Here is a 25780-nt window from a genome sequence, read left to right as displayed (position 1 = left end):
AACTACAGTCTACTACAGACAACTACAGTCTACTACAGACAGTGGCATGACTCAGAGAAGCAACCCAAGAAATAGTGGCATGAATCAGAGAAGCAACCAGAGTAGCAACCCAAGAAACAGTGGCATGAATCAGAGAAGCAACCCAAGAAACAGTGGCATGGACCAGAGAAGCAACCAGAGAAGCAACCCAAGAAACAGTGGCATGGACCAGAGAAGCAACCCAAGAAACAGTGGCATGGACCAGAGAAGCAACCCAAGAAACAGTGGCATGGATCACAGAAGCAACCCAAGAAACAGTGGCATGGATCACAGAAGCAACCCAAGAAACAGTGGCATGGATCACAGAAGCAACCCAAGAAACAGTGGCATGGATCACAGAAGCAACCCAAGAAACGGGGCCAGATTTGTTGACACTGCTCCTCAGCACCGTCCAACATCTCGCCCGGACTTCTACCATACACGAAATGCCAGTGCTAATGCTCACCAGGAGAACGATCACCTGACAGGTGAGATAAAACCCCTGATGCAGCAAAACAAAGACCTACTGGCTGAAAGGACAAAGCTTGGCCATGAGGTCCGCTATGATAAACAGAAGATAAGCAGGTTGGAGGATCTTATAGAGCTCAGGGAAAAGCAGTTCCTAGAGAAACACAGAAAGAGCTCCGAGACCATCTCAAAGCAAGAGTCAGAGATCTCCTCCCTCAAGGAGAAGCAGGTGGATGTCACCCAGCAGAGAGACAATGAAATCCTGGATCTCAGGAGGGTGAAGGACAGTCTCTGTCAGAGGGTCACAGAGGCCTCAGCCAAATATCTCCAGAGTGACAAAGCTTGGGAGGAAAAATACAACGCCCAGAAGGAGAAGTTCACAAAGGAGCTGGCCGAGAAAGAACAGAGCTGGGAGACGAGACTAAAACAGGTGGAGGAAGAGAATAAAGACCTGGTCCAGAGAGAACACACCTGGGAAACCAGAGTGAAACAGGTGGAGGAAGAGAAGAAAGACCTGGTCCAGAGAGAACAGACCTGGGAAACCAGAGTGAAACAGGTGGAGGAAGAGAAGAAAGACCTGGTCCAGAGAGAACAGTCCTGGGAAACCAGAGTGAAACAGGTGGAGGAAGAGAATAAAGACCTGGTCCAGAGAGAACACACCTGGGAAACCAGAGTGAAACAGGTGGAGGAAGAGAATAAAGACCTGGTCCAGAGAGAACAGTCCTGGGAAACCAGAGTGAAGCAGGTGGAGGAAGAGAATAAAGACCTGGTCCAGAGAGAACACACCTGGGAAACCAGAGTGAAACAGGTGGAGGAAGAGAATAAAGACCTGGTCCAGAGAGAACACACCTGGGAAACCAGAGTGAAACAGGTGGAGGAAGAGAATAAAGACCTGGTCCAGAGAGAACAGTCCTGGGAAACCAGAGTGAAGCAGGTGGAGGAAGAGAATAAAGACCTGGTCCAGAGAGAACAGTCCTGGGAAACCAGAGTGAAACAGGTGGAGGAAGAGAATAAAGACCTGGTCCAGAGAGAACAGACCTGGGAGACCAGAGTGAAACAGGTGGAGGAAGAGAATAAAGACCTGGTCCAGAGCTGGGAAACCAGAGTGAAACAGGTGGAGGAAGAGAATAATGACCTGGTCCAAAGCTGGGAAACCAGAGTGAAACAGGTGGAGGAAGAGAATAAAGACCTGTTCCAGAGCTGGGAAACCAAAGTGAAACAGGTGGAGGAAGAGAATAAAGAACTGGTCCAGAACTGGGAAACCAAAGTGAAACAGGTGGAGGAAGAGAATAAAGACCTGGTCCAGACCTGGGAAACCAGAGTGAAACAGGTGGAGGAAGAGAATAAAGACCTGGTCCAGACCTGGGAAACCAGAGTGAAACAGGTGGAGGAAGAGAATAAAGACCTGGTCCAGACCTGGGAAACCAGAGTGAAACAGGTGGAGGAAGAGAATAAAGACTTGGTCCAGACCTGGGAAACCAGCGTGAAACAGGTGGAGGAACAGAATAAAGAACTGGTCCAGACCTGGGAAACCAGCGTGAAACAAGTGGAGGAAGAGAATGAAGAACTGGTCCAGACCTGGGAAACCAAAGTGAAACAGGTGGAGGAAGAGAATAAAGACCTGGTCCAGACCTGGGAAACCAGAGTGAAACAGGTGGAGGAAGAGAATAAAGACTTGGTCCAGACCTGGGAAACCAGCGTGAAACAAGTGGAGGAAGAGAATGAAGAACTGGAGGAGCTCTGTCTGAAAATGAAGAAGAAGAAGAGGAGAGGTTTCTGGTCTCGCATTAAGTCGATCAGGACTGGACGAAAAAAGGTGGAGCAAAAGAAAGAAAAGGAAGAGCAGAAGGAGATGAAAAAGAAAGAAAAGGAAGAGCAGAAGGAGATGAAAAAGAAAGAAAAGGAAGAGCAGAAGGAGATGAAAAAGAAACAAAAGGAAGAGCAGAAGGAGATGAAAAAGAAACAAAAGGAAGAGCAGAAGAAAAAGCAAAATGAGGAGAAGCCAGAGAAGAAGAAGGGTTTTTTCAGCTGGATGCACAAGAAGAAGAAGAAGTGTGACAGCGACAGTGAGGTGGAGGCTGCTGGATGTTCGGCTCAGGCTGGACAACAGTAGCTCACTCCCCCTCCACCCTTCCCCTCAACCTGTCTCCCTCACTGCCTCCCACCTCCCCTGTCCCCCCCCACCTTACCTCCACAACGCTCAGAAGGAGAAGTTCACAAAGGAGCTGGCCAAGAAAGAACAGAGTGAAACAGGTGGAGGAAGAGAATAAAGACCTGGTCCAGAGAGAACAGTCCTGGGAAACCAGAGTGAAACGGGTGGAGGAAGAGAATAAAGACCTGGTCCAGAGAGAACAGTCCTGGGAAACCAGAGAGAAACGGGTGGAGGAAGAGAATAAAGACCTGGTCCAGAGAGAACAGTCCTGGGAAACCAGAGTGAAACAGGTGGAGGAAGAGAATAAAGAACTGGTCCAGACCTGGGAAACCAGAGTGAAACAGGTAGTGGAACAGAATGAAGAACTGGTCCAGACCTGGGAAACCAGAGTGAAACAGGTAGTGGAACAGAATGAAGAACTGGTCCAGACCTGGGAAACCAGCATGAAACAGGTGGAGGAACACAATAAAGAACTGGAGGAGCTCTATCTGAAAATGAAGAAGAAGAAGAGGAGAGGTTTCTGGTCTCGCATTAAGTCGATCAGGACTGGATGAAAAAAGGTGGAGCAAAAGAAACAAAAGGAAGAGCAGAAGAAAAAGCAAAATGAGGAGAAGCCAGAGAAGAAGAAGAAGGGTTTTTCAGCTGGATGCACAAGAAGAAGAAGAAGTGTGACAGCGACAGTGAGGTGGAGGCTGCTGGATGTTCGGCTCAGGCTGGACAACAGTAGCTCACTCCCCCTCCACCCTTCCCCTCAACCTGTCTCCCTCACTGCCTCCCACCTCCCCTGTCCTCCCCCACCTTACCTCCACCTCTCCTCCATCGCTCCCACCTCCCCTGTCCCTCCACCCTTTCTCCACCCTGTTGAGGACAGCACAGTGGCTCAGTGATTAGCACTGCAGCCTCACAGAAACCCCCCCACCTTGTTTCTGTGTGGAGTTTGTATGCTCCTCCCTGTGTCTGAGTGGGTTTTCTCCTGGTGCTCAGGTTTCCTCCCACAGTCCAAAGACATGCACATTAGGCTCATTGGAAACTCTAAATTGCCCCCAAAAACATTAAAAATCAATCAATAAAAGGTCAATCATATTTCTGCATGTGTCTGCGTCTGATTAGATATAAAGTGTAAATATAATGATTAAGTACTGGTGTCTGTCATCATATATTGCTTGTTTAACGTGTATTAGTTCAGAATCAATGTTATGTCATGAAACATGTCGTTCCTCGTGGTGGTTCAGGCTCTGGTAAAACTATTACTTATTCTTAGATGCAATACATATATAGTCATATACAATAGTGCAATATATACATATATATATACATTGCTGTTGTATTTATTTTTCACTTAAATATTGTAAATGTGTATATTTATATTTTACATTTATTTTTTATTTTGTACATACTTTTATTTCTAAATGTATGCTGCTTTCTAATCTTGAATGGGAGCATTGGTACTGTTCCCCGGGGATCAATACAGTATTTCTGATTCTGATTTCTGAAATCACAGTTTAGGACCATAAAGACCATATCTTATCTTGACCGTTATCTTTAAAAAATATAGCAAAATTAAGTCTAAGTAAGTTGTGTACAGCAGCATGTCTTGCCCTGGATAAACAGAAGAAAATGGATGGATGGACCATTCAGAGAAATACTTTGAGATGGATGACAGGGCCAGAAACTTGAAATCGTATCCATGAAAATCAGTGACGTCTCGAAGTCCCAGTTTACGGTGGATTTTAACTCCTCGTGGCCCGGCAGCTTCACAGAGTTGATGTATGTAGATTTAGCTGATATTTCACTCATGTCTTTTGTTTGGTCTGTGATGATGATTTCTATAATTCCAGAAATTCAGAAACATTTTTAATTTCACCTCCATTCAAGATGAAGTGCAAAGTATCTACTCTGTTATCAAGGTGCAGGTGAATCTACAGAGGTGTAATAAGAAATACAAACAATTTGAAAACACTGAGTATTAAACACATATTACAAAATTTAATTCTCATTAATGTCAAGTATACATATCATTGTTTCATTGTTGTCCGTCCCGCGACTGCACAGAAACAGACGGCTGTCTCCTTTTTAAAGACATTCATCCAAAATGTGGAATCTATAGTGTCCAAGTGACCCAGTGGCAATGGAAATGCTACTGGGTCAGATGGTGTGGAGCAGTGCATTATCCTGACAGCTTGTGTCCAGCACCTTTTATATTTCAATGGAAAAAAAGATTTGTCATATTTGTAATATATAGAAATATATAAACTGTTTGATTGTTGTCAGGTGATTAATATTAGCTGTACATTGATAACTGACATAAAACCAGAAAAAGTTAAACAACCTTCTTGTGTGTCAGATCAGTGGGTCAGAAATTTGTTTTGATTTTAAAAACCATCTTCAAGTCATTAGTGAGACATTTCGCAGCAACAAGGTTTTAGTTTATCTGAAAAGACATCATAGAAACCTAAAAGTCCACTTTCGTGTTTGATAGAAAAGCCAAACTTGTGGTCTTTCACAAAGTAGTTAGGCTTTAGATTTTGTTTCAGACATTTACAGCTGTTCCAAATACAAAGTTGATCAGTCACATTCTGTTTGTTTTATAGAACTTACTGATACTTATTCTGACGCTTTTGACAGACGAGATGCTGAGCGTCATGAGTAGTAGTTGTCTCCTCAAAGTAACACTGCAGTGAGCTTGGATATCCCGTTTGGCTAGCCAGATGGAAAGCAACTTCAGTCTGGACCAAAGTGGTCGACCGACCGATCTACAGAGAGCCATGCCAGCTTAGCTGAAAACCACCATTGCTAGCAGTTCAATGTCAATAAAACCTGATAAACACTAAGAAAATTGATAAAACAAATGAAAATATACCAAGTCTTCACACCAGATTGAACTGTGGTGAACATCGTCTTCAAAGCAGACACGAAGTCACTCTTCTACTTCAGGGACTCCGATATTAAAAGATTTACACACAATAAAAGAGTCATAACCTTTGATATATGGTAATATATTTGCACATAATGAGCAGAGACACAACATAAACTGTGAAACATAGTCGAATATAGGATATGTTGACAAGGACAACCATGTCTAATAATAAATGAGGAAACTCATAAGCATATGTTGGCCTGTTCAGTCAAGACACTCTAAGGCTGATTATTAATAATCAAAGGTGGAAGAGCAAGAGCGTGATCAATAACTGAATCAACCAAGTCACATGTAGACTGGATGACGCCTCCAGTATCACACAGTGGTGAAGAGCTGGTCCATGGTTCTGCGATCAGGATAGAAGCAGCATTGCTTCTAAATCTGCAACAATCTCAACAATCGGTTGGAGTCTCCAGCACCCTGGAATAAGCTTTCCCAGGGAGGCTGAGCAATGTGATACCCCCATAGTTGTAGCCCACCCTCCGGTCCCCTTTGTTAAAACTGGGAACCACCACTCTGGTTTATCAGTCCTTCAGTGCTGCAAACACCAAGTTGGTGGCAGCTAAAAAAATCCATCTGGATGAGAGATGAGGTCTTCGGGAGGTCCTACTCTGCTGCCTGGGCTCCTTCCTCTTCAGCCAGTCCTCCTTCAGCTCTGCAAACACCAAGGTTTTCAGGATCCAGCTTGATGTTTTCCTGTGAGCCTGGCTTGTGCCCCCTGGTGGCCTGGAGAGACATGGCAGCACACAGATATGAGTTACTGCATGACTCCTCTCTTCAGTTCAATGAACACAAGCCGAGAGCTTCGTTCAGCCCGTCCTCCAATCAACAGAGATGTGTACGGTACCTTCTGGATGAAATAGATGACAGTGACGAACAACAGCAGAGTCAGCGGCAGGACGACCAGTCTGCTGATGAAAACCGCTGGATCTGATGAAACACGTTCAGTCATCACATTAGATCACATGACATCAGTACAACAGCTCCCGTTAAGCACAAACTTCAGTGACATTAAACCCCCAAAAATCACTGAAGTCACTTTAACATGTAGCTGTTTGATTCGGTTGTTAGAGAATCGGGTTGTCTGGTCCTCTCCGTATACTGATGATGCTCAAAACAAAATGTGGATAAAGTTGGTTTGAAAGAATCAATTAAAGCCTGGCGAGTCTCCTAAATGCACCCATCTACTTAGTGACACAAGTGAGTGTTAACAATCAACGTCTTTACATAGAGCCACAGTTTGAAGCAGTGAGCCTCCAGGAACAAGGCCACCTCCCCACCCTTCAGGATGCCATGAACTTTATAGTTCAGACCAAAGGAAACCACAGACTGTCACTGTGAAAGAAGAAGGAAGACACTGGAAAGATCAGTAAGTGGAATGATGTCACTTACCTGAACAGGTGAACTCCATGATGGAGGAAGACCAAGACAATGATGATACACACTCCCTCAGAGCAGATCCAGACTGAACACAGTCGGAACTGATCCACGCAGATCTTTTGGAGGACTGGTATCTCCTTCGTGTTGAAACAGCAGAGCCGCAGTCCAGCTCTCTACAGACTATAGCTGCTGCCTTCAGGGTCCAGTAAGAGCCATAAACTGGTCTCCACTCTCCCAGTTTCACCTCCAGTGTTCCTGCACAGCGACTGTCTCCTCCCACCAACCTGAAAGGCTCTGAACAGAAGCAAGAGAGTCATCAGTAAAAGAATAAAGTGAGTTTCATGAGAACAGAAATGAACCACATCAAAGCTGCAGCTCCTCTTCTACCTGAGCAGGTGAGTCCAACAGCTTTGCCAGCTGAGCAGTTGTTACTAGCTGAGCCCGAGCTTCTACAGTCCAGGAGGGCAGACTCATGGCCTCCACACTGGAAGTTCTCGGTCCACATCAGGCCCTCCACTTCTCCATAGAGCGCCCCCTGGAGGACTGAAGGAGCCCCACAGCCGAGCTCCCTACAGACCACCTCTGCATCCTGCTGGTCAAAGCCATCTTCACACACTGAGGACCACGACTGGTCAGACTGGTTAGACTTCACCTCCAGTCTGCCTGAACACAGACTTGTCCCATTCACCAGCCTGACAGAGACTGAGACAGACAGAGAGAATCTTAAAACAGATCTTTATTTGTGACTATAGACACTATGAAAAAGACATTATGCATCTCATTAGAAACAGTACAGATTCAAATATTCAGACATTCATTCTGGATGTTTATTATTTGTTTATTTGCTGCATAGCTGAGCATCGTATCCTGCTATTGCATATCAGGCTGATTGTTGCATTTAGATTCATCCATCTCATTTCATTAACTAGTTTATTACCCTTCTCTAGCAGGTACCTAGTAGTGGAAATCGCCAAACGGTAGCATGGCATTGGTTACTTTGCGAGGCAGCTGGATTCGCGAGATTTCAAGAGATTTCAAGAGATCAAGTGAGAATCCATCTTGGCTTCAAGTTATGCACGTGTGGCAGAACCACAGTGGTTCGGACCAATCAGCGTCCTGTGAGGAACTACTGGCAGCTACAGGTGTGGTTCAGGTGTGAGGACAGCGAGAGCCTTTTTCAGCGCAGATTTTCCTTACAGAGGTGACAAGAATTGTCTACCAACATGCTAACTACATAGCTGGCTACACTGACTGCTTGCTAGCTTCCAAAGTTCCTCAGGCTGCGGCTTCTTGTTGTGTTTTCTCTTCATCGTGATTTGACTGGTTGAAGTTAGCCCGTGATAGATGGTTCATCCAATCACCTGCTAATCGCTGCCATTCTCCAAACAGTTTCCAAGGATTTCATTATCGTCACTCTCGTGTTTGCAGTATGCAGGATGCAGAGGTGGTCACAGCCATCTTCACATACTGAGGACCACAACTGGTCAGACTGGTCAGACTTCACCTCCAGTTGTACAGTTTCCCCCCCGGGGATCAATTAAGTATTTCTGATTCTGATTCTGTCAGGTCAGAGCCTGGATGCCAAACATCAACACTCAGTCAGATACCATGTAAGACAAGACACTTGTTGTCTGTTGACATATGTATTGAGGAAGTCACATACACGAGCAGTTTCAACATTAGTGCAGTCTGAAAAGTCTGATGATCAGCAGTAATGATTTAGATGCAAACGTGCACATTTGTCATGTTGCTGAGCAGACCTCTGTGTCTCGGCATGTCCTACCAAAGAAGGACATTTTAACCGAGAACATGTCGCAGTAGATTTATACAAAGAAACTGGAAAGATCACTGTCACAGATTATGTCACTGATGGGCTTACCTGAGCAGGTGATCTCCATGATGGAAGGAGAGGAACCCGATGATACACACCCTCTCAGGGCAGATCCAGACTGAATACAGTTGGAACTGATCTCCCAGTCAGATTTGTGTAAGGACTTTTTTCTCATCCCTGTTGAAACAGCAGAGCCACAGTCCAGCTCTCTACAGACTGCAGCTGCTGCCTTCAGGGTCCAGTGAGAGCCATAAACTGGTCTCCACTCTCCCAGTTTCACCTCCAGTGTTCCTGCACAGCGACTGTCTCCTCCCACCAACCTGAAAGGCTCTGAACAGAAGCAAGAGAGTCATCAGTAAAAGAATAAAGTGAGTTTCATGAGAACAGAAATGAACCACATCAAAGCTGCAGCTCCTCTTCTACCTGAGCAGGTGAGTCCAACAGCTTTGCCAGCTGAGCAGTTGTTACTAGCTGAGCCCGAGCTTCTACAGTCCAGGAGGGCAGACTCATGGCCTCCACACTGGAAGTTCTCGGTCCACATCAGGCCTTCCACTTCCCCATAGAGCGCCCCCTGGAGGACTGAAGGAGCCCCACAGCCGAGCTCCCTACAGACCACCTCTGCATCCTGCTGGTCAAAGCCATCTTCACACACTGAGGACCACGACTGGTCAGACTGGTCAGACTGGTCAGACTTCACCTCCAGTCTGCCTGAACACTGACTTGTCCCATTCACCAGCCTGACAGAGACTGAGACAGACAGTCAGACAGACAGACAGACAGTCAGACAGACTGATACCCTGACACAAGCCTTTACGTATAAAAAATAAAGAATAAAAAAAGCAGCTATTTACAGGATTTGAACATTTCTAACTTTGGCGCCATTTAGTGGTAGCATGACAAATGACACTGGTAGACAGCAATGCATGATGAAGAATTAAAAACAAGATCTACAACCTTAAAGGTGGAGTTGGGGCAAACAGATCTCCTGGTAGTTTGTGCAGTACAGAGAAACTAAATGAATGAATTAGTCTGAATTAGTGAATTAGTGTTTGTTCTTGCTCCAGGAACAGGAAGCAAACCAGTCCCAGATCTGGAGGCTTCGCAAGTCAGTAAAGTGTCTAATGTATAGATTAGTTGTAACGCAGCACTTCTTACTCTTACTTGAGACATCTTTGATTTAAAAAAACAAACAAAAAAACAGTACTTTTTCTACACCTGAATACGCTCACTGTCCTACATGAATTGACTTCATGTTTTTTACCCACATTGCACATTATATTCTTTCTCTCTCATACAGTCAATATTATAATATTGAGACGAGGGCCAGAGCCGAGGATGGTGTGTGCTGTGTGTGCCTGTTGCAGAGGCTTCGCCAGCAAGTCCCTACGCAGGACCTTAAAGCTAAGACAAGGATGTCCAACTGTAAGAATCCAAAACTCTTTAACAGCTTTTATGTACTTTGATACCAGCGGATCAGTATGTTGCTAACTTGTATCGTCGTTTAATGATGATGGACTCTGCTTACCTAAGCTGTTGCAGATGTTGATAATGAGGTTGTCGACGATGTTCGGGAGAAGCAAGAAGTTATCGACAATGTATGTGTGAATTTTGTCGGGATCGGAAGCAATGGACCTCAGCTCACTCTCAATGGCCCTACTCACACCTGAGGGAAAAATGTGTTAATAGTGTGCCGAAAATTATGAGACCCAAATATAAGACAACTAGTTGGTGGTCAAAGTAATACAATTGTGGTTTTATGATGCCTAAAGTAAACCTTTGATAGTCCATACTGATGGTTGTGTATTTTTAATCCCATTAACCAAAGATCATATGTACTTTACATTATTGTTGACTATCTGTTAAAGCATTCCCCGTGTTTTTAGCTTGACTCTCTTCCTTCTGGGCAGCTGTTGGTTTTAGTTTAATTTAGTCCACTATTAAAATCAACTTGCAAAGAATTGAAACATGCTTGACTTGATATTCATACCGTAGAGACATGAACTGCTATAAACTGCAAATGTAGTAACTTGTATCCCTTAAGGGACCAGCTAGCTAATGTTTTCATTGTGACAAGCATGAAATAGCATGTTCAATTCATATGAATGTCACTTATTTCTTTGGTGGTGAAGTTCAGAGCATATCCTCATTAGCAAACTTTTTCTGAGGCTGTGCTGCTTTCTCACTATTCAGTCTGAAAGTCAATCACCAATAGCGTAGACCTCAATGCCGGCGTCTTTCAGGTTCCACGAGGGGGAGTCTATGTCGTCGTGGGACTCTCCATCAGTGATCAAGATGGCAATTTTTTTGGAGCCTGCACGCATTCCCTTGTTGGGTTTAAAGCTGTGATGGAGGATGAAGCTCAGAGCAAGTCCTGTACGACAGTAATGAAGAGGCATCAAAAGGCACAGGGTTACGAAGGCAAGAGACCGCACAGAGGGTTCAGAGTAAAACCCAGGATTTGACCTCTTTCATTCTGAGCTCTTTGAAAGGTGCTCGTTTATCCACGATTGCAAGGAAATTCTTTGAGAAATAATCTAATGACATTTCATCAGAGATTTCAGAGGTAAAATGAACGTCACTATGATAAAGGTCAGTTATCCAACCGGAGTCCCTCGCGGTGTGAACCTGGTGTGGATCGGACAACATGCTGTGAAGTCACCTGTCATGGTGCCTCCTCCTGTTTGTATCAGGTGGTCTATGGCCTCCAGCAGGGATTGTTTGGTCTGGTATGTGTTCAGTTGCCACTCTGCCCTTGGGACATCACTGTATTTAACCATACCTGCAGAGAACACACAGCAATGTGTAAAATGCCAAGGACATTATTATTATTGTTATTATGATTATTGTCTTATTGTCATCATGCACCACGCAGACATATAATACACCTCTTCACTTTGATTTGATTTTAGTGTGGCATGGAAAATTCATGTCACAATGAAAAGCAATCCATTTAGCTATTTAAGACAAAAAGCTTAATAATTGTTCTTTTAACATGTTATTTTGTTTGTTTTTCATTGAATTATGACAGTAAATGTGTACCTCAAAAGGAAATGCACATAACAACGTGTATTTTGTTTCCACTTAGTTTGATTTTTTTTGGGGCGTTTTAAATCTTCCATATTGTTAGTTTGATAACGTGTAATGTTGTTTTGTTCTGGTTGTATATTGTTGTTCGTTCATTGTTACATGTCTTGTGTTAAAATATATATTAGTAGTTATAGTAGTGGGGACAGTAGCAGTATAGCTGTAAACATGCAGTTGTAGTAGCAGAATCGAGTCGTAGCACTTCTACTTCTCAACTGTTTCTGTAGCTGCAGTAGAATCTATAATACGACCAAAAGGCTAGTGAGTATTAGTATTAATAGTAGGTAATAGTAGCAGAGAGGTATGAAGTATGACATCGGTAGACCAGCTACAACATTAAAATACTTAATAATTATAGATTAACACATGCTTTTCATGCTTTATATTCTGCTGATTTACTGCTTTACTTTAAATATTTTCACTTTGTGGTGTAAAGATTTGAGATAATAGATAATAATACTAATAATAACTAATAATAATAATAATAGAACGAAAACAGTACCAAGGGTGGTAGTGTGAATAGTAGTAGTTGTAAAAGTATGACCTATCTGGACTCGGTCTGGGCCGATGTGGAAGGCGTTGACTGTGCTAGCAGCAAAGGACCGCATGATTTTAAAGTCTGATTGGCTGATGCTCCCTGACTCGTCCAACAACAGCACGATGTCAGCCTTGGCTGTGGTTTCACACTGAACACCTGGAGGAAAACAGAGGACTGTGGGATACAATATGCAAAAGAGCAACCATAGAAGAAGTAAGGACAGCCATGCTAACAGCTCGGTGAGGCTGATTTTAGGCACAGCGGTGCTCTGAGCTCAATGCTAACGTCAGCATGCTAACATGATTATAATAACAAAGCAATGTTATTGTTATGTAATGATACATATGACCTATTTCATTTTTAAATATCTCTTGTATTTATTGTCTCTTTTTAAAGTTCTGATCTGATGCTCATTATCCTCAGGGTCCTCCCAAACCGTTATTATTCATGTGACATATTCTGCCACCTCTGTGGTTGGTTGTGTTTGGGCACAAGAACTACTTGGTGGTTTGGGTCAAAGTAACTACTCAGCTCAGGTTAAAAGAAAGCAACACTGACTGTCAGCAGGAAACGGGACGTGAACAACAGTCGGACAGTGTTGACCATCCATCCCCTTCATTTATCTTTATGTTCTCTGTTCACCTGTTGAGTTGAGTTTTCCTTCGGCCCGGAGTCCTGAGGAGAGAATCAGAAAAGGAAAATATAAAGCAGCATTTTGATTGGAGCTGAGCTGTGACGTGAAAACACACACAGATTAGTGAACGGAGTCTCTCTGGAATCATTTCAGCAGTTTACTGCTGCCTTGCAAAGCTAAAACCAACATGTTTGGTCAAAGCTGAGTTACAATCTGACTGTTACATGTGTTTTACCAAATACGCCAGGAACATTTATGATTTGTGTGTGAGCACAACAATTAGCAAAAAAACTCTTCAGACGCTCAGTGAAACAAACTTTTATATTCACCTTTTTATGGGTTTGAAGTGATGAAAAATAATATTAGAGACGTTCACACCCGCACCCCATTCAGCTCTAAATATCTGGCGTCTTAAACAACATAGATGATGTACAGGATGGAAGTAGTAGTAGTAGTAGTAGTAGTTGATGCGCTGCTGTTTTTATTTTATAATAGAGAAACAGCCAGATGTCACAAAATACATTGTATTTCATTCATCAGTTATTAGATAGATGGTTTAGTGCAATCTTGTCTTCATCTCACTGGAAGAGACTAAAACTATCAATTAAAAAGAATCATCAAACTGAGGAGAAAAGGTTTTCATGTGACAGAGACACCGATATGATGTGGAAGGTAGAAGGTTGAATCGTTAAACGCTGAAATGACCTGAAACTTTAACTGAAGACGCTTCACTGCATTTTACTGAGAATGTTCACTTCTACTGGGGTTTTGAATGCAGGATTGTGACTTTAATTCAGTATTTTTACTCTGAGGTTTTGCACATTTCACACATTCATCATTAAAGCAGAGTCCTACCTGAGCTCCACAGCAACAGCAACACCACCAGCAGGTGATCCATGTTCAGGTAGAGCGTCTGTCTCGTCACAAGTTCCTCTGCTAATAAAATGTTCTGTTTCTCTCCTTTTATCTTCTCTTTCAGCTTCTCAGAACTGACCGCAAATTAACAGTTCCTCATTTTATCTGAACAGATTATGAGATATCGGCCTCTGAGACTTCTTTTGGTCATCGTCATCCTCAGATTTCACAGTACACATTTACACTTGAATTATAGTCAAAAGAGAACACATGTGGCGCCGCAACGGCCTCAAAGCCGAATTCAGAGTCAGCAAGCCTCATAAATTACTGTTAGATATATGCTGAAAATCTCCCTCCTTCTCATAACTCAGTCAGATCTGAGAATAAACCTCCAGAAATCCACTGTGGGTGTTAACCAAAGTTATTACAGTTCATCCTGAGTTCATCATCATCTGTAGCCACTCTGCTAGCACAGCTAAACATGGGGTAAACTGGATTTTAAAGGGTTAAAAGTTGAAGAAAATGTTCTACAGAGTTCCAGGAAGCATCTCAAACACATTAATTAAAGATGAACAAAAGATAAAAAGAGTTTTGCAACAGTGAGGTTGCCATGGTAACACAAGTATAATCTCACATCAGATGCTCATCAGGCTCTTTGTGTCACAGAGAACCTCACAACTTCATACTGCTGATATTAAAACAAACTCAGATGTGTTGAGTTTCTCCTGTTAGTTAAAAGGATGAAAAGTGGAGTTTTGATGACGAGTCCAGAGAAAATGAGCTGCAGCTCAGTTTGATGGACAGCCCACTCTAGCTGTCAGTCACATGATGAATCTGCTCAGCAGCCTCCTGCCAGAGAGAAAACACGAGGCTGACGAGGAGATAAAAGATGCAGAGGAAACATGACGTGATGAACAGAGGAGAGAGCACTGAGCAAAGTCAGATTAGAGTCTCTGTGACAACTACGCAGATAACCTCAGCGGACATTTGAAAAAATCATCCGAAGTACAATTTCAGAAAGTCTTTAATTCAGTTTGACATGAAGCATTTTTGTAGAAATGAATGCAAAGTGGTTTAAGTGGTAAAACCTCGGACTGCATTACATCCATGTAGATCAATACTGAATGTGAGACGGGGCTGCAGGTTCAGGCCCACGTCGGTGCATTGTGGATCTAATATGATGCCAGCTGCTCCAGAAGGCTGACAGAAGCAGAACGAACCTCAGGGAGGATATCAGACTCTCAGACGTCCAGCTTCATCCACAAGACCTCTGCCACGGCCGAAAAGATATCGAGGATGAGCTCAAAAAACATCAGAAACCTTTGAAAGGTGAAACATTTATAAACTTAGTGTTTCAGTCTGCAGCAGCAGCAACATCAGCAGCCCTTTGTGTTATTAAAGCGTCCGTGTTACACAGTGTGTGGTGATGTTACCTGCAATAATAATACAGTTCGATCAATATGTCACATATTAGCTGTCCATTGATAACTGAAATAAAAGCAGAAAACAGTTAATTACTTGTGAACTAACAGTGACAGTGAACTAACCGCAGACACTCGACTGTCCTTCTGTCATTACAGACGCTCCACTGTCCTTCTGTTATTACAGACGCTCCACTGTCCTTCTGTTATTACAGACAGTGAACTAACCGCAGACGCTCCACTGTCCTTCTGTCATTACAGACAGTGAACTAACCGCAGACGCTCCACTGTCCTTCTGTCATTACAGACGCTCCACTGTCCTTCTGTTATTACAGACAGTGAACTAACCGCAGACGCTCCACTGTCCTTCTGTTATTACAGACAGTGAACTAACCGCAGACGCTCCACTGTCCTTCTGTCATTACAGACGCTCCACTGTCCTTCTGTTATTACAGACAGTGAACTAACCGCAGACGCTCCACTGTCCTTCTGTTATTACAGACAGTGAACTAACCGCAGACGCTCCACTGTCCTTCTGTCATTACAGACGCTCCACTGTCCTTCTGTTATTACAGACAGTGAACTAACCGCAGACGCTCCACTGTCCTTCTGTTATTACAGACAGTGAACTAACCGCAGACGCTCCACTGTCCTTCTGTCATTACAGACGCTCCACTGTCCTTCTGTTATTACAGACAGTGAACTAACCGCAGACACTCGACTGTCCTTCTGTCATTACAGACGCTCGACTGTCCTTCTGTTATTACAGACAGTGAACTAACCGCAGACACTCGACTGTCCTTCTGTCATTACAGACGCTCCACTGTCCTTCTGTTATTACAGACAGTGAACTAACCGCAGACACTCGACTGTCCTTCTGTCATTACAGACGCTCGACTGTCCTTCTGTTATTACAGACAGTGAAGTAACCGCAGACACTCGACTGTCCCGCTGTCATTACAGACGCTCGACTGTCTTTCTGTTATTACAGACAGTGAACTATCCGCAGACACTCGACTGTCCTTCTGTCATTACAGACAGTGAACTAACCGCAGACACTCGACTGTCCCGCTGTCATTACAGACAGTGAACTGTCCATATGTTGACTTATGATTCAGAGACATAATGTTGAGGACTGTCATGTTGCTGAGCTGGAAGTGTTCTTGTCTCTGGACCAGAACCATGAAGTTCTGGTTTCACTTCAGTTCTTTTTTTATCGGTCACGCCCTCTCGACCTCTTTTCAGTTACATGTGTGACTATGGTTCTATGAATCTGGATGACTGAGATAGACGGCATATAATAGCAGAATAAGAAAGTGACTTCAAATATTAAAAAGTGGATTTAGTGTTTAGTTAAATGGATTGACAGCTAGCCAGGCAGTGCTAGCACTTAGCTAGCCAGCCATTCCACAAGGAGTGGGTGGTGAATTTAGTTAGCAGCTTGTTAGCTACCATCTAGTCACCGTGTCAGTTATTAGCATGTTAGCTGGTCATCCAGTCAAAAGATCTGGCTAACGTCCCACGCTGATGTTGCAGATCTTGCAGCTGGGGTCTTTCTTGGCGTTGACGGTGGACTGACTCATGAGCTGGTGCCCGCTGATCTGTGCCACCATCCCGAAAGACAGATCCACCGGCTCCGTGTAGATCACCTCCAGGATGACGTCCTGGGCGTGACGGAAAGACAGCGAGCCGTCGTCCTCCTCAGTGCAGCTCAAGAAGCAGTTGTTGGACCTGTCCAGGGCCGGCAGCCTCCCTTTACAGAAGGCGTCTCCTTTGGAGCCGTCAGGAGCCAGGACCAGGATGACGTAGTGGTAGGACGTGTACATGCAATAGAAATCCCCAAAGTAGATGTTGGTGTTCTGGTTGAAGAGGACGTCTGCTCGGATCTGTGCAGAAACAAATTTAGTGTTATGTGAAGTCACTTCTCCTGATACTCTTCAGTAAGAGGTCTGGTTTCAGGATCAGATCCAGAGCTCATGGAGCACTTTAGATTCAGCGTGATGCTCAGAGGCCGGTGAGCAGCTCTGAACTGAAACGCTGCCGGTTTATTTAATGACGTCAGTGTCAAACAGCTGCAGGAGATGAACATCCACCATCTGTATACAGATGAGTTTCAACATCTGGTTGTCTCACGGGATCTGATCACATGATGTTAATGTCACAGATAAACAACAGAGAGCCTAACCAGGGTGGACAGAATAATAGAAACACCTCTCTGTAACAAAATACAGTTCAACAGCAGCACAGACTCCACCAGGAGTTAGACTTCAGTTTAACCTGCAAAACAACCACGAGCGCCCATCGGCTCAGAGTCTGTCCATGGCTGTACCTGGAAGCGGTAGGGTCCATATGGGGAGTCCTGGGGGGGTTTTCCAGTGTTGAACTCTGTGTTGCAGCTGAAGAAGACCCCCTCCAGTTTACCGCTGATGGGTGACCCGTGGCTGCCGCTGTTGTCTTTAACTGACGGCAGCATTCGGCAGCACTGAGCATCTCTGGAGCGATAAGAGGGGCTGTTCAGAGCACACAGGGGGGGGGGGGGGGTTAAAACAAAGATACACACACACACACACACACACACACACACACACACACACACACACACACACACCTGGCCTGTTGGAAGTACTCCTGCTGTTGGTTTCTGTAGAAGACGGTGAACGGCAGCATCCTGCCGGCGATCGCCTCGGCTTTCTGCAGCAGCTGGTTCAGATGGACGGTGGAGTAATCTGGAGACACACACACACACACACACACACACACACACACACACACACACACACACGTGAATCTGTGCACACACTTCACATTACACCTCGTTAATGGTTTGACCTGAAACTGAATATAGTCTGTTTATATTTTCAACAGTGAACATACGTGTCTGCAAACTAAACCTGTGATATGAGGACATGAACCTTCAGCTTCACAACAATAACTAATAATAATTGTTCCTAACTCACATGTGACTGGACTAACCAATCAGAAGCTATCAGGACTCAGACTGAGGTAAACCACAAGGAGAAGACTGTTATAAAGTTGCTGGTGAAATTATTTACATTTAATTTAATTTAATTAAATATATTATAATGTCACGTCTCAACTTTACGCATGAAACACACAAGCAGGAAAAAGACGAGCTAGAGAAGTCGCTCCAAGGTGTCCAAACAGAACAACATTCAACTCAAACCACTTCTCTTATTCTTCATTCAGAGACACCTGATCAAGGTGAGGCGAGCCAGCTGACGGCTGTTTAAGGCGTCCGACCTGCGGTGCAGAACTCGATGATCTCGCTCCACTGAGAGACGGCGTAGTCTCCGTCCGGCTGTTTGGCGGCTGTCTGGACGGCCACGGTGTACTCTGTGCGAGGACTCAGGAACCAATGACCTCTCACCGTCATCGGCAGGGGAACCGCTTTCGCCACCAGCTTAGTGGGTATGTCCTGAAAGACAAAGACGCAGGATGTGGAGGACAGTAATCAGCGATCATCGGCCAAAGAAAATGTGAATGTTTGAAGTCGACAGCAAACCTTTATTAAGTCTTTGTTATGTCAAGAACAGCAACATCATCCTCCACATCACAAACATGATATATTACATATGGTCTGTATCATTTAAAATACAATTACAGGAGATGTTCCTTATTCCAGAATCAGAATCAGAAACTTTATTGATCCCCGGGGGGAAATTGTACAATTCCAACAGATGTCTGGTTGTAATGGGCAATTCATCCTTCAACATTAGTAGGAAAGTCAGTCCTTCCATCTGTTATGTTGAGTTCTGTAGTTCTGTGGGTGGATCGGCCTCCAACCATCTGCTAAATAGATATCTGTCACTTCCTGTTATAATCATCCAGAAAGGTTCTCAGAATATTTGAACCTTTGGACAGATCCTCAGTTTCTTCATCGCTGTTAGATGTGTTTTTAAATTTCAAAGTAATAAAAAACAAAACCATCACAGCGATTCTGTCAACTTCGGGGACATTTGGTGGAACTAGACGACCTGCTGATCAGCTGGTTGTTGTACCAACCTTGTGTTTAAACTTGTTGGGGTTCTTGTGCTCCTTCTTGTTCAGGTCGATGAAGTAGTGCGTGATCCTCTCGGTGCCTCTGCTGTCCATGTCCCAGCTGATCTTGAAGGAATCACAGGTGATGTTACTGATCCGGATCTGCTGAGGAACCGGCAGGTCGTCCACGTCCCCGATGCCGCTGTCTGCAGACTCTGTGCCTGGAGTCAGTGTACATGAACATACGGACACATGTACTCTCAGCTGTAAACGGTGAACTGGATGTTTCTTGTGTCACAACAACATTTGAACATTTAATTCAGTTAGTGAAACCAGCAGTTTGACCAGTTCTGTCAAAATAGAACGCATGAATTCACATGATGTTTCACATGTGCAATGTGAACATTTCAAATATAATAGGAGCATAATGTGAAACCACATAGAGGACCATATATAACATCATATTTCATGTGATTGGTCAAACAACTGACTACAAACTGAAACCTGAACTCTTCTGGTACCAGACTCTGGTCCCTCTGTTGGTGGAGATTACTGGGATTGTAAACACGGTGCATCTCTGAACAACACGGAGGCTTCAGCTGCCAGCTGAGCACGATGTTTGACGGAGTCAGAATAATTTATTGAAGCTTAAAGTCAGTGCTGGACGAGGTCACTCATGATGTAACAGGATTATGTCATGAGTCCCTATTACCTCATGTTGGACAGCAGTGTGTGTGTGTGTGTGTGTGTGTGTGTGTGTGTGTGTGTGCTTATCATCTTTAAAGCACAGTGAGGGATTAACCCTTTGCTGTTACTTTGACCCAGACTTACATTCCTCTTCAGATCCACATCACAAACCATCAGAGCCACGAAGTCAGCGAGTCGAAGACAAGAAGATCTGCTGCGACCGACTGAAACACCTCAACAGCTGCTGGATGGACTGTGATGAGATGTGGTTCAGACCTTCATGGTCCCCTCAGGATGAACTGTAGTAACTCTGGTGATCCTCTGACTCTTCATCAGCGCCATCATCAGGTCAACATGTTCATGTGTCCAATACTTTGGTTTATGACCAAATACCTGCAGAACTGATGACGTTCATCAGCCTCAGCTGGACTCTGTGTTTACTGCTAGTTAGCCAATGTTAGCATGCTAACACGCTAAACGTAGATGGTGAACATGGCAGACATTATAAAGATCTGGGTGTTAGCATTGTCACTGTGAAAGTCTACCCCCCCCCCCCCCCCCCCCATCCGAAGAACGAGTGAGCTGCTGCTCAGCAACAATGAAACGGAAAGCAAGAACACACCATTAATATCTATTTAATAAAGTCGCTACTACACGTGTGTTTACATGATTGTGGCATTTAATAGAGTTGTTTATTAGACTGAAAGAGCTAAGAGAGCTTGTGGAAAATAGACAAAAACAAAATAAAGAACCAAAGGAGTCGTTCATGAGTCAGTTCCCAGTTGGCAAATGAATAAAACTACCTAAAGATAGACTACAGATGGACGACATGACAGCTCCTCCAAAAGTGAAGCCAAATCATCTCCATCGCCCCCTGGTGGCTGGCTGCAGTATATCTTATAAACCCCGCCCCCTCCACATTGGCGGATGGGACATGGACCGAACTAACAAGTCAAATAGATTTTTCCCAAAGATGGTTTCTGTCATTTCAGGTAGTTCTTATCAGCTGATGTTTGTTCAAGTGTTCTGACCAGTTTGGTTTTAATTCGTTATCTGATGCTATAAAAAGGGTTAGCGTTGACAGCTGAGATTGACTGTGGTGTGCTCGCGATTGGGTCGGGTGGGTATATGGGCGGCCATCGATATCTGCGGTGGAGACGCGTCGGCCATCTTTATATACAGTCTGCGGTACAGCCTCATATGATGACATCATCATGACATCACATGTGACAGCTGTGGGGAACAGACTGAATAAACACAAAGGTGTTCATCTTTTTCCATTCGGTGTGAACACCGTTCATATAAGATGAAAAGGACCTAAATCTGAGGTACTTTATTACAAGTAAAGTTACTGGAATAAAAAAGTACCACAGTAACATGATACACTTCTACCGACAAACATGTTGCAGTAAAAGTTTCTGTCTAACTCTGTATTCATCTCCTCTCTCTCTCTCTTCATCCCTCCCTCCTTGTGTTCTGCTCTCTCAGAGGACAAAAGGCTTCAGTCAGCAGAGACGCAGAGACCTCGCAGGCTGAACAAGGAGCCTGTTTAGGAGGAGGAGGAGGAGGAGGAGGAGGAGGAGGACAAACTGCCACACGGACTCACATGTGATGTTTTGAACAAGAAACCGATTAAAACTCTGTCCAAACTTTTCATTCCATCGGCCACATGGAGGAAGAGGTCTGAGTCCTGAACCTGATCTTGGTCTTGGTCCACATATGACCCGTGGTCGTAGTGTGGACACCCTGAGAGATCGTAACACACCAGAAACATGAGAGACAAACTTACGCTGATGAATTCACAACTACAGACTCCAAGGAGACAAAAGCAGAAGCAGAGTTCCTGCTGACCTTCCTCCACCCTCCTCCTCCTCATCCCTCCATCCTGTCAGTGAATGGAGGAGGTGAAGCGGCTCTTCATTGACCATGGGAAGGTAATTAGCCACAGTGATCTGCTGTGTCTGAGTCCACAAAGAACCAGAGTCCCAGAGAAGAGAAGGTGGGGGGGCGGAAAGAACCCAATAACTAACTAAAGACCTAATAATTTAGTTCTTAGTACTTTAATAACTAAAGAGGTACCAATAAGACAATACTTTTACATCAAGTCACTGATCACTTGACATGGTCTCATGTCGGAGTCACACATGGACGTTAAATCAAGTATTTTTACTCACTTCACATACAAAATGAGACCACGATGAAGTGCTGACACGTGCTTTTATAACAAGTCTGTTACAAAGTGGCCTCACAGCAGGAGGGTCAGGGTTCAAGAGCGAGCCGAGAGCGAACCAGGACAGATAGACCAGGAGCGAACCAGGACAGATAGACCAGGAGCCGAGAGCGCACCAGGACAGATAGACCAGGAGCCTTCCAGGTCAGATAGACCAGGAGCGAACCAGGACAGATAGACCAGGAGCCGAGAGCGAACCAGGACAGATAGACCAGGAGCGATCCAGGTCAGATAGACCAGGAGCGAACCAGGACAGATAGACCAGGAGCCGAGAGCGAACCAGGACAGATAGACCAGGAGCGATCCAGGTCAGATAGACCAGGAGCGAACCAGGACAGATAGACCAGGAGCCGAGAGCGAACCAGGACAGATAGACCAGGAGCGAACCAGGACAGATAGACCAGGAGCCGAGAGCGAACCAGGACAGATAGACCAGGAGCGAACCAGGACAGATAGACCAGGAGCGAACCAGGACAGATAGACCAGGAGCGACAGACTCACTGAGTCTTCAGAGTCGTGACTTGTGACAGCAGCTGTGTGAGTCTCAGCCAGCAGGATTCATCTGAACAACTGAACCAGCAGAGCGAATCCGGTTCCCCTGAACGCCTCAGTGACTGCTTCAACAACCTTCAGCAGCAGAAACACGCTGATTCAGAGACGACCGAGCTGCGCTAACATGACATATATGGTGTATTTTTATGTTCAGTATTTTATAAGTAGATATCAAATTATTCCGTTTTTACAAGAAACTTTGCTTGTTTTTTCACAAAGTGAACGTGATGATCTTGTTAAACCAGATGATGAGACACAGACACAGTGATGTCTGTCTAACACAGAGAAAGTATCATCCATCCATCGTCTGAACTCGGGGCTGAGCCAGAGGGGTGGCCGTGGCACAGACCCCCCCTGGCCTCCCCTGCTGCCCCCCTACTAGAGTAAAGAGGTGACAGGTTGTTGTCTTGTTATTATCAGAACTTCTGTATGAAGTGAAGTCAACATTTCATATTGGACACACACACACACACACACACACACACACACACACTGACCTTCCCTGTCATGCAGCTGCAGGCTCTTCATGCTGCTGTCAGGAGGCTCCGTCATGTTCACATCCAGAGCAACAAGAGGAAGTCACCGAGAGACGTCAACAAAACAACATGGAGACCATCAGTTCAACAGTTCAGCAGCTGTGGAGCTCTGCTCAGATTTCACTCAGCCTCAGTCTGACTGCAGCTCGCTCTATCACTCTCTCTCTCTCTCTCACTCTCCCTGTCTCTCTCTCTCTCTGTCTCTCTGTCTCTCTCTCTCCGTCTCTCTCTGTCTCCCTGTCTCTCTCTCTCTACCTGTCTCTCTCTCTCTCTCGATTCTTTGTCAGGATTTAATAGAAAATTAACTTTAATCCATATTTAATAATAATAATAATAATATACTGTGTGTTAGTTGTGATGAACCACGTATCTCCAGATGTCTGTGATGTCGCCATAAGTTCTGTGATGTTTTGTCCCCATAAGGATGGCGAGTCCCCACAATGTGACTATGTAAACAGATGTCCCCACAAAGTGAGTAATACATGGCCACACACAGTGTTAGAAAATAGTTCATACAGTAAAATGCAGCTTGTATTTGATCACATCAGTAACAACAGTCCTTCAGTCTCTCTGGGTGGAAGTCTGCGCTCTCTGTTCGAGTGACAAAATGAGATTATGTCATCAACTGTGGATTAAAACATAATGTCAGCAGGAGGAAGAAGAGGAGGAGGAGGAGGATTATTACAGACCGCACGGAAAAGTGAATTAAACAAGCGCTTATATAAGGAGATTAACGAGCCAACTCAGGAAACACACACACACACACACACATTTGTTCTTCTGTACTTGTGAGGACCCTCACTGGCATAATACACTTCATCTCCTGTGGTATCTTTGCCTCCTCTTCAACTCTCCAGCACCCCCTGGGGAGGCTTTAGTCTTTGTCTATCACATGACCACTGGTCGATTCAGAAAAACGATGGCGTTGTTGTTGCTCTAGCTAACAGGCGCTAACTGGTGCAAAATGGCTAAATGTGGTAGCTGTTGTTGAGCTTGCTAGCTTAATAGAGGCAGGTCTTACATGATTGGCTGACATGTGTCACAACGTCCACCTATTGTGTGTATTCCTGCTCATTCTGCCTGTCTGTCCCTCTCTTCAGGTTATTCTTCACCTGTCTTTTCTCTTTCCATTTCAGTTTCTGCGACTCCCATCTGCCCTGCAATCACTTCATTCCTCTCACCCCTCTGGATGTTGGGGGGTCAGAGGGTCATCCAGCAGGTCATCAGCTGTAACCGTGTGTCCAAAACCCACCGGAATGATAGACAGTCCACTTTAACTGTCAGTCACATGATGAAGCTGCTCAGAGCTCAGAGCGGTTACTGCCATCAGCTTCCTGTCGGAGAGGAGGAACTGATGCTATGAAGCTGAGGAGAAGATAAAAGAAGAAAAGGAAACATGAACTCTGATTAACAGAGGAAGATCTGACGAGTCCGACAGACGAGAAGAGACAGACGCTCTACCTGAACATGGATCAGCTGCTGATGGTGTTGCTGTGGAGGTCAGGTAGGACTCTGCCTTAATGATGAATGTGTGAAATGTGCAAAACCTCAGAGTAAAAATACTGAATTAAAGTCACAGTCCTGCATTGAAACCTCAGTAGAAGTGAACATTCAGTTAAAGTCAGAGTTTAATGACTGAGTTTAACCTGTTCGTGGCAGAGGAAAATATTTATACGTTTTATACATTTCTAGTTTTAATTTCTCTTACAACAATCACTTCCTATGAGACGAAGACAAGACTGCAATAACTAAATAACTAAACCATCCATCTAGTAATTCATGAGTAAAATACAAAGTGGGTTTGGTTTAGGATCCTCCTGTAGTTTGTGCCCTCTGGCTGTTTTCAATCTAAGTAGTGAGGCCTGCGTGACGTACAGTTTTTATTGTGCAGTATTTGATTTTCTTAGCTCATTTCACATGCAAACAAATGAACTAAATTCCTGTTTCTATCATTTATCTTTTTTTTGTGAATGTTGTTGATTGTTAACACTCACTTGTGTCACTAAGTAGATGGGTGCATTAAGGAGACTCGCCAGGCTTTAATTGATTCTTTCAAACCAACTTTATCCACATTTTGTTTTGAGCATCATCAGTATACGGAGAGGACCAGACAACCCGATTCTCTAACAACCGAATCAAACAGCTACATGTTGAAGTGACTTCAATGATTTTCGGGGGTTTAATGTCACTGAAGTTTGTGCTTAACGGGAGCTGTTGTACTGATGTCATGTGATCTAATGTGATGACTGAACGTGTTTCATCAGATCCAGCGGTTTTCATCAGCAGACTGGTCGTCCTGCCGCTGACTCTGCTGTTGTTCGTCACTGTCATCTATTTCATCCAGAAGGTACTGTACACATCTCTGTTGATTGGAGGACGGGCTGAACGAAGCTCTTGGCTTGTGTTCATTGAACTGAATAGAGGAGTGATGCAGCAACACGTTTTACCTTTTAGACGACTTCTGAAATGACTGAAGAA

The 25780-nt window shown here is 44.3% G+C and overlaps 3 protein-coding genes across 3 annotated transcripts; 1 reads left to right on the top strand and 2 right to left on the bottom strand.

Annotated features, from left to right (window-relative positions):
* The first annotated feature begins 79 nt into the window (after window positions 1–79).
* On the top strand, window positions 80–3192 carry LOC139303585 (golgin subfamily A member 6-like protein 22). Its single transcript, XM_070927435.1, has 3 exons — window positions 80–979; window positions 1460–1816; window positions 2740–3192. Exons 1-3 carry the CDS (start codon window positions 80–82, stop codon window positions 3190–3192), a joined length of 1710 nt encoding a protein of 569 aa, XP_070783536.1.
* A 3551-nt stretch (window positions 3193–6743) lies between these two features.
* Window positions 6744–13920, bottom strand: LOC139303583 (scavenger receptor cysteine-rich type 1 protein M130-like). Its single transcript, XM_070927434.1, has 10 exons — window positions 13878–13920; window positions 12395–12544; window positions 11426–11545; window positions 10973–11137; window positions 10292–10429; window positions 9190–9513; window positions 8815–9096; window positions 7323–7637; window positions 6948–7229; window positions 6744–6853 (listed from the first exon to the last, which is right to left on the bottom strand). Exons 1-10 carry the CDS (start codon window positions 13918–13920, stop codon window positions 6744–6746), a joined length of 1929 nt encoding a protein of 642 aa, XP_070783535.1.
* A 2889-nt stretch (window positions 13921–16809) lies between these two features.
* Window positions 16810–23294, bottom strand: LOC139303490 (phytanoyl-CoA hydroxylase-interacting protein-like). Its single transcript, XM_070927330.1, has 6 exons — window positions 23252–23294; window positions 19322–19518; window positions 18560–18734; window positions 17907–18024; window positions 17628–17808; window positions 16810–17184 (listed from the first exon to the last, which is right to left on the bottom strand). Exons 1-6 carry the CDS (start codon window positions 23292–23294, stop codon window positions 16810–16812), a joined length of 1089 nt encoding a protein of 362 aa, XP_070783431.1.
* Window positions 23295–25780: the final 2486 nt, after the last annotated feature.

Source organism: Enoplosus armatus, chromosome 20, assembly GCF_043641665.1.
Source record: "Enoplosus armatus isolate fEnoArm2 chromosome 20, fEnoArm2.hap1, whole genome shotgun sequence".
Lineage (NCBI taxonomy): Eukaryota > Metazoa > Chordata > Actinopteri > Centrarchiformes > Enoplosidae > Enoplosus > Enoplosus armatus.
This window is presented reverse-complemented; position numbering and strand designations above follow the sequence as displayed.

What these genes read in the sequence shown, in the direction of transcription:
- LOC139303490 (XM_070927330.1), bottom strand. Translation starts at nt 23,294, where the DNA reads ATGAAGAGCCTGCAGCTGCATGACAGGGAAGGTCAGTGTGTGT. An exon ending in CCAACAAGTTTAAACACAAG is followed by an intron (nt 18,735 to 19,321) that starts GTTGGTACAACA and finishes TTTGTCTTTCAG; the next exon opens with GACATACCCACTAAGCTGGT. An exon ending in ATGGACCCTACCGCTTCCAG is followed by an intron (nt 17,185 to 17,627) that starts GTACAGCCATGG and finishes GTTTCTGCACAG; the next exon opens with ATCCGAGCAGACGTCCTCTT.
- LOC139303583 (XM_070927434.1), bottom strand. Translation starts at nt 13,920, where the DNA reads ATGGATCACCTGCTGGTGGTGTTGCTGTTGCTGTGGAGCTCAG. An exon ending in CCCAGACCGAGTCCAGATAG is followed by an intron (nt 11,546 to 12,394) that starts GTCATACTTTTA and finishes TGTTCTCTGCAG; the next exon opens with GTATGGTTAAATACAGTGAT. An exon ending in TGTTGGACTCACCTGCTCAG is followed by an intron (nt 9,097 to 9,189) that starts GTAGAAGAGGAG and finishes GCTTCTGTTCAG; the next exon opens with AGCCTTTCAGGTTGGTGGGA.
- LOC139303585 (XM_070927435.1), top strand. Translation starts at nt 80, where the DNA reads ATGAATCAGAGAAGCAACCAGAGTAGCAACCCAAGAAACAGTGGCATG. An exon ending in GGGAAACCAGAGTGAAACAG is followed by an intron (nt 980 to 1,459) that starts GTGGAGGAAGAG and finishes CAGAGAGAACAG; the next exon opens with TCCTGGGAAACCAGAGTGAA. An exon ending in GGGAAACCAGAGTGAAACAG is followed by an intron (nt 1,817 to 2,739) that starts GTGGAGGAAGAG and finishes AGAGTGAAACAG; the next exon opens with GTGGAGGAAGAGAATAAAGA.